The sequence below is a fragment of the Arachis ipaensis genome, chromosome B07, assembly GCF_000816755.2.
Source record: "Arachis ipaensis cultivar K30076 chromosome B07, Araip1.1, whole genome shotgun sequence".
Lineage (NCBI taxonomy): Eukaryota > Viridiplantae > Streptophyta > Magnoliopsida > Fabales > Fabaceae > Arachis > Arachis ipaensis.
Genome location: NC_029791.2, coordinates 98,880,342 through 98,888,022, shown reverse-complemented (window position 1 = coordinate 98,888,022; position 7,681 = coordinate 98,880,342). Strand labels below are relative to the sequence as shown.

The window sequence follows — 7,681 nt, the reverse complement described above, 5'->3', positions numbered from 1 at the left end:
AAATTGATATAAAACCATCTAACTGATCCAATTTTAATAAATTAATCGGTCTGATTTTATTTACACAGTAATCGGCGAAGGTTTGAGTTGGTTTTTGATACATATAAATTGAGTGATTAATTACTTGAATTTGTAACTTCCATTATATGTAAACTTCACTATCTTAATTTAAACGTGATTAATTCTCCACTTTATCACTTAATTAATTTTTTTTTAAAAGAGCTTGATCCTTAAATCTTAAGATATACAGTTGCTATCAATGTACATGATGATTATTATATATGACTATCAGATGCATTTTATTACAATTGAAATCTCCTCTTAAATTGGCCTATTATTGAATATGTAGCTACACGTAATTAAATTTCTTACAGTGACGATGTCAATCCACGCAGTTCAACGTAGCCAGAAAGGACTGTGCGCTTTCGCTCTTTCACCAAGGTCCGATATATAACCCTGCAATTTTCCACTTTTAATCATCAGAATTTCACCAACGCAAAAGTTATACATCCAGACTTATTTTGTTGGAAATTGATTGTCAGCATAATGAGTAGGCATTGAGGCCATGTGCAATGATCTTTTATGTATAAGTGAGCTATTTCAAATAAACCAGCGCTACGATTCAGTCAGAGTCATATCATTCTAATTTTGTGGCATTGTTGATCAATTAATGGTGTAGCCTGCGGGCGGAAAAATATGTTCCAGGTGGCCAGTAAAGGATACTGTCCCTAATTCCCTATAAATGTTGCAGAAGTGACTTACCCCGAGCCTTCAAGCCACATCTCAGTAACTAGAGTTTCACCGGGATAGACATGGAGGAGAAAACGGCCTGATATGCTTTTTATTTTGTCTTGATCTCCTTTGCATATGCATTTTATGATTGCTCTAACTGCAAATCCTAATGTGCATAAGCCATGCAATATTGGCTGCGAGAATCTTCGGCAATGATTTATAGAACAAATTAGATTAACCAAATAATTGAATAAAAATGACAATATGGATAAAGACATGCAGCAAATGATGGAATGCAGGAGCCAGGAGCGAGTACTAACCCAGCAACCTTTGCAATCATTGGATCCGAATGCAGAGGGTTATAGTCACCGGATAGCCTATATACCAATGCCTGTCAAAAGGGATTCAGAAATTTGAAATTAATGTGGAAGGATATATTCTCAGACAAAATAAACTGTAAAGATCATTTAACAGTTAGTATGTGTAGAGCAAATACAGGGGTAAAAGTATCAGAATCGTTGACAAGCATAATAACAACAGGAATTATTGTCGACGCCTGCTAGAATAGTATTTATCAATAGTAACCAAAGAGTTGAAAAGTATATTTAACGATTTAATAAAAGGCAAAAGGCCAAATAAGAATGATTTCTTGTACTCATTCACTTTCGTTTTTAGATGCTTAATATAAGAAGTTATACTGAAGTGAGAAAAAATTACCATAACCAAAAGAAAATAGGAGAGGAAAACGGGGAGGGTGAACCAATTAAGCAAAAGCTTCATGAACAATGATCCTTTTGTTTCTTTTTTCTTTTTTAAATAATAACTACATTGAGAAAAATACCTCCGTTTTCCAAAAGTCAGTAAAAGTTGGACCGTTTAATATATTTCACATTGTTTCACAAGCTCGAGTGCTCAACCAATTGGTCAATGTATTGCTTTACTGAATTGATTGGTGTCTAAGCCTGGCTTCTTTTGAAGTTGTATCAGATATAAAATTGAAGCACCTAAGCATATTGCAGGTCCTCAATTCATTCCAAACCATATGGAAGAGCTTTTTCTTTAGGTCAGAGTAAGAGATAAGGATTTTGGAACATCATAGATAAATATCACTTTCAAACAGAGTGTGGTTCAAGAACCCTAACTATATCTTATAGTATACATGCCTGAGATGGTTGAGTACGGTCCTCAAACACCGAAAAAGGTTTACTTTCAGGAATTTTCACAGTTGGAACCTGGTTGCGAGGGTAGTTTGTGTAAGAAAATGGTTTAGATGACTTTGAGAAGCCACCAGCACCACGTAGATACACAGTTGTCCTGCAAGCAAATTGTTAGTTTAGTATGAGAGTAACAAATCATAATAATAAAAGGAGTGTTTTAATTATTACCTGTTCACGCTTAGTAAGTCACCTGACTCTTTCTCATAACTTTTTGTTTCAAACTCCAAAATTGCTGCTTTAGCTGATTCAATGAGAACCCATCTCTAAGAAGCACATATATATGATAAAAGAATAAAATATTCAAGTTTCATACATAAGTTAAATATTGTACAAACAAAATTGTGAAAATGAAACTGAACAGCAAACATGCACGGAAGATCATTTCGGAAGAGTCTACTTGCAAGTTAACCTTTATCATGTAATCCTGCAAGACAGACTTTATGATTTACCTGTAACAAAATAACAATTCATGAGCCTGTATACAAAGAAGAGTTAAGAAAATCATCACAATCATAAATTAATATTCATAGGCTCATAGCTGACGCAAAACTTCATACTATAATAATTTTACAGGTTCTTCCATGACAATAGAGGGGCCAATGTTCAAATCAATCAGACAAAAATTATAGCGATATTATAATTAATCAAGTCAAACTCATTCATAAAAGCATGTCAGCTTTTTCGATCCTCAAGTTAAATAAAACCAAAATCAACAATTCATGCTTCTCAAGTAAATTGTTCTGTGTTAGTCACAGGGTGAGTTAAAGTGCTATGGTGCAATATTATAGCTAGTCCACGTAGGTATCAAAAGGATAAGTCAAATGCTTGAATTCAATAGAGGATATCTCATTTCCTCAACATGGCATACCCTAAGATCCTATTGCATATCATTCATTCATATCTACCATAAGCACCATTTTCCTGAAATTTACATGTGTCAAAGAAACAACTGGTCTCAAGCCAAATTTGGAACAAGGAACCAACAGTTAAACAAATTTAATTAGATGGCTAGTATGCGAAATTTTCATAGAAAACCTTACATGACAGTTGGAAGGTAATGGTTTGTACAACTCTATGTATTGTTGTCCATGCAGCAGAAGGCGTGGATCATATCTGTATACAGAAAGTTTTATTTTCAGTTAACTATCAAAAGGAAGAAAGCCAAAGATCAAGATCAACATGATAGAAGACGAGTTCATTACTAATAAAATAAATGTCATGAAGACTATATGCATTCAACATTTCAACTAGATGGCTTCAAGTGCCCTTAAAATAACAATACATGATACATGAGGTATAAGCAGAGTCGTATTGAAATTAATGAGGCATCACTCACTCCAAGCCAGGGATAACAAAACCATTCGGCATGGAATTAAATGTAAATAGAGCAGCAAATGTAGGTAAGACCTATTAAGAAGAAAAAAAGACGAAGCACAAATCAGAATAGTTTCAAAATTTACAATATGAATTGTAAACTATAGAAACGAATTCTTAGTAATATCTCTGCATGCGCCACCAGGAATACCTTAATAAACTCCTGTCCGTTTTCATGATAAACATATTTAAGCTCATCTGAATCCACAGCATCCCAGGCACAAGCTCCAACGCCTAATGCATAAAGCGCTGCATCTCTGTGCAACATTGAATTCAAATTTAGGCATCCTCGATCCTTAACTTTCTGTGTCAAATTGAATTGAATTGAACACTCGCAACATCAAATTGATTCAATAGTTAATAGTTTTGGCTTACCTTTCGGTATAAGAGTGCGAAGTCTGCAGTTAAAACAAAAAGCCCAAGCTTAGAAATCGAATAAGCGACAAGGAAAACGATTATTTAAATTGAAATCAAATATAATAGATCCTGCATCTCGAATATTCCAAGACACAAGTTATCGTCCTTTTTTGTGTTAAATAAGACATATATACGAACAACGATGGTGCAAAAGAAGAAGAAGAAGGAAAAAGAAAGATACATCGGGGAACTTGTGAGAAAGCGCAAGCGAAGGATCGAATTCAGAAGAAACCGCCATTTACTGTGGAACTAGAAAAATCAACTTCGCCTGTGGGTGAAACTGAAAAAGATCACGCGAATTAAAGAACAAAAACAGAGCTAAGTTCAAACTGGAGTTGATTTTCTACGTAAATGAAAACGACAATTGAGCTAACAAATACTAGTGCTATTGTGTGTGTGGATGAATGAAGACGGAAACGAAAGCAGATTCAATTCAGATCTAGATTAGAGTAGTGAGAAGAGAGAGTGGATTGTTACTACTTACTATGATGAAGTGCCCTCTGAGACTTGGTCGAAGATTATAGAATATATAGATAAGGCTATGGGCGAAGGTCCCTCCAAAGCTGGCGCTCAAAAATATGAGCGAGTTTTTTATTCAAACTGAAAGTGACACTAACAAGGGTTTCTTATGTACATACGACACTGGATGCTTAAGTTAATAAGCGGGAAATGACAATGCATTATAAAAATTTATTCGTTACTTCTAATCCATTCATTCTTTTTCTTAAAGGAATTTAACGTGCCGGTGTATGTATGATCTGAACGCAGATATTTATTAGGCTTGATACAAAGAAATTGAAGCCTGACAATTTCAGGAACTTAGAAAATGATGATTCATCGAAGGGGAAATGAGATAACCAGTAATTAATTTAAATTGTTAAAACTCGAATTAAACAGTGTATATTTTGCACTTTATCCTCTTAATTTTAGGTAGGGAGATAATCTCAATAAAACAGAATGCAATACATATACTGGGCTGCTGTTCCAAAATTTATACGGTTAAAATAGGAGAATGTTAAAACTTAAAAGTGTTGTGATAAGTACTGATGTGATGTGGATGTCCATTTTCAATGAAATTCTATTTATCAAAGGATGACTCTATTAAATGTAGTTTGAAAATGTTTCATTATAAATAGAGGCTTAAGCCTCCGTATGGAAACACACTACAATCAATAATAAATACTATTCTCTCTCTCTTTACTGAGCATCAATAATAGCAACGTTCTCTCTCTTATATTTTCTCTCTTTTTTTATTTTACAAGTATTTTGAATACTCCTCTCTCTTACTCTTGGTATATAATATTAGTAAATATATTAATCATTTCTTTTATATTGAGATAGTAATTGTGGTTAATATTGTTATCTAATTATATTTCTTTACATTATGTTTGTTACCTCTTCCTTATTTATTTATTTATTTAGTTATTTTATAACACGTTATCAGCACGAAACTCTAACGAAATTTTAGGAAGACTCCAGGTAACAAATTTTTATTATGTTGAAGCTCTCTCATCTTGAATTTAATGCTCTTGATATATCTGGAAATAATTATTTATCATGGATACTAGATGTTAAAATCCATCTTGATTTAATGGATCTTGAAGATACCATTAAGGCTGAAAATAATGCATCCCAGAAGGATAAAGCCAAAGCCATGATTTTTCTTCGTCGTCATGTTGAAGTATGATTGAAAAATGAATATCCCACATTAAAAGATCCTGCAGATCTGTGGAAAGACCTTGAAAAAAGGTATAATCATCAAAAGACAGTGATACTTCCTTAAGCCCGATATGTTAGAGAAAACTTTCTCAACCTTCCATGTCTCGAATGTGCTCCTGCAGCAGTAGTATCGAGAAAAAGGGGTTAAAAAATATTATGAGTTAATTTCTTGCCTTCTTGTTGTTGAACGCAACAATGAATTGCTTTTAAGAAATCATGAAGCGCGCCCAGCTGGCGCCGCCCCATTTCCTAAAGTAAATGCGGCAAATCATAACCTTAGAAGAGGTAAATGGCAAGATTTTGGTAATAAGAAAAATTATGGAAGGAAGAAGAATTATATTCACAAGAAAGGATCTCACCAGAAGTGGGATAGATAAAGAAATAATGGGCAAAGTATATCAATTGAGGATAAATGCTTCCGTTGTGGTGGAAAGGGTCATTGGTCACGTACATGTCGTACCCCAAGGCACCCAGTTGATCTTTATCAAGCATCCTTGAAAAAGGATGACAAAGGAAAGGAAACAAATTTTATTTCAAATGATGAAATTTCACCACTTATTATAATGTATCTAATTTCTTTAAGGATTCTAAAGAAAATATTGGCTATTTGATCAATGATGGAATAGTTTGATATGTGTATGTGTTTAGTAAGTATTCATGTGAATAATTTCTACTGTGCATGTACTTTTGCTCATTTTATTATTATTATTATCTGTTTTTTTTTAAGAAAAATGGCAAGGACATATTCTGAAGATATTTGCCTTGCGGATAGTGCAAGTTCGCACACTATTCTTAAAAGTATTATATATTTTACCCATCTTGTGCCAAAAGAAGAGTATGTTAATACTATTATTGGCTCAGGCAATGTGATTGAAGGCTCCGGAAGAGCTATAATTTTGTTTCCCGGAGGAACAAAATTCATAATAAATAATGCACTATTGTCTACCAAGTCTCTAAGAAACCTGTTGAGTTTCAAAGATATTCACCAAAATGGATATCATATTGAGACAATGAATGGGGGAAATCATGAGTATTTATGTATCACAACTCATGATTCAGATAAGAAAGTTATATTAAAAGAATTACCCTCACTGTCATCTGGGTTATATTATACCAGGATCAGTGCAATTAAATCACATGCCATTGTAAACCAGAAGTTTACTAGCCAAAATGAATTCATAACTTGGCATGATAGATTGGGCCATCCGGAAACAACCATGATGAGGAGAATTATTGAAAACTCTCATGGACATTCACTAAAGAACCAGAAGATTCTTAAAACTAATGAATTTTGTAGTGCTGCATGTTCTCAGGAAAAGTTAATTTTAAGGCCATCACCAGTAAAGATTGGATTTGAGTCCCCTGAATTCCTAAGAAGAATTCAAGGTGATATATGTGGACCTATTCATCCACCATGTGGATCTTTTAGATATTTTATGGTCCTAATAGACGCATCTTCGAGATGGTCACACGTGTGCTTATTATTTTCTCGCAACCTGGCATTTGCGAGATTACTGGCTCAAATTATTCGATTAAAAGCACAATTTCCAGAAAATCCAATCAAAGCAATTCGCCTTGATAATGCTGGTGAATTTACTTCCCAAGCTTACCCCAATTCGAATTGATGTCCCAGTAGGACAAATAGCCACTGAAGCAAATACACGCTAGAAGCGTGGCAGGCCTGTCGGTTCCAAAGATAAAAATCCTCGAAAGAGAAAAGAGGTAAATACTATTCCTGTTGAAAAAGACATAGTAAAGACACCTGCAGTTGTCCAAAATTCTGATATAATTTTAACGCCAGAAGACGTTCAGGTACCTGAAAATTGTGAAAATGATGAGATCTCGATAAATTATGTCTTTACAGGAGAGAAATGGGACCGAAATAAGACAATTGTCAATGAAATATTTGCATATAATGTGGCATTGAATATCATGCATGAAAGTAAGGATCTTGAGCCAAGATCAAGAATGTCGACAAAGAAATGATTGACCAAAATGGAAAGAAGCCATGAAGGCTGAATTAGACTCACTTGCAAAACGTGAAGTCTTTGGACCTATAGTCCGTACACCAGAAGATGTAAAACCTGTTGGATACCGATGAGCATTTGTGAGAAAACGAAATGAGAAAAATGAAGTTGTGCTACAAAGCCCGACTTGTGGCACAAGGTTTTTCACAAAGGTCCGGTATAGATTATGAAGAAACGTATTCCCCTGTAGTGGAT

At 34.2% G+C, this 7,681-nt stretch overlaps 1 protein-coding gene across 2 annotated transcripts; it reads right to left on the bottom strand.

Moving 5' to 3' along the window:
• Positions 207 to 4,425, bottom strand: LOC107609751 (enoyl-CoA hydratase 2, peroxisomal). Of its 2 annotated transcripts, none has more exons than XM_016311773.2 (12): positions 4,225 to 4,424; positions 3,922 to 4,020; positions 3,699 to 3,721; positions 3,475 to 3,580; positions 3,286 to 3,356; positions 2,990 to 3,062; positions 2,359 to 2,398; positions 2,118 to 2,190; positions 1,896 to 2,046; positions 1,053 to 1,123; positions 763 to 936; positions 207 to 456 (listed from the first exon to the last, which is right to left on the bottom strand). In XM_016311773.2, the coding sequence occupies exons 2-12, from the start codon at positions 3,976 to 3,978 to the stop codon at positions 369 to 371; spliced, it is 927 nt and encodes a 308-aa protein (XP_016167259.1). In that variant the 5' UTR covers positions 3,979 to 4,020; positions 4,225 to 4,424; the 3' UTR covers positions 207 to 368. The 2 variants fall into 2 exon arrangements, 1 of the variants encoding a protein (XP_016167259.1); XR_001613260.2 differs by having other exon boundaries at positions 251 to 456; positions 763 to 926; positions 4,225 to 4,425.

What these genes read in the sequence shown, in the direction of transcription:
- LOC107609751 (XM_016311773.2), bottom strand. Translation starts at nt 3,978, where the DNA reads ATGGCGGTTTCTTCTGAATTCGATCCTTCGCTTGCGCTTTCTCACAAG. An exon ending in TCGCACTCTTATACCGAAAG is followed by an intron (nt 3,581 to 3,698) that starts GTAAGCCAAAAC and finishes AATGTTGCACAG; the next exon opens with AGATGCAGCGCTTTATGCAT. An exon ending in ACCGTACTCAACCATCTCAG is followed by an intron (nt 1,124 to 1,895) that starts GCATGTATACTA and finishes CCCTTTTGACAG; the next exon opens with GCATTGGTATATAGGCTATC.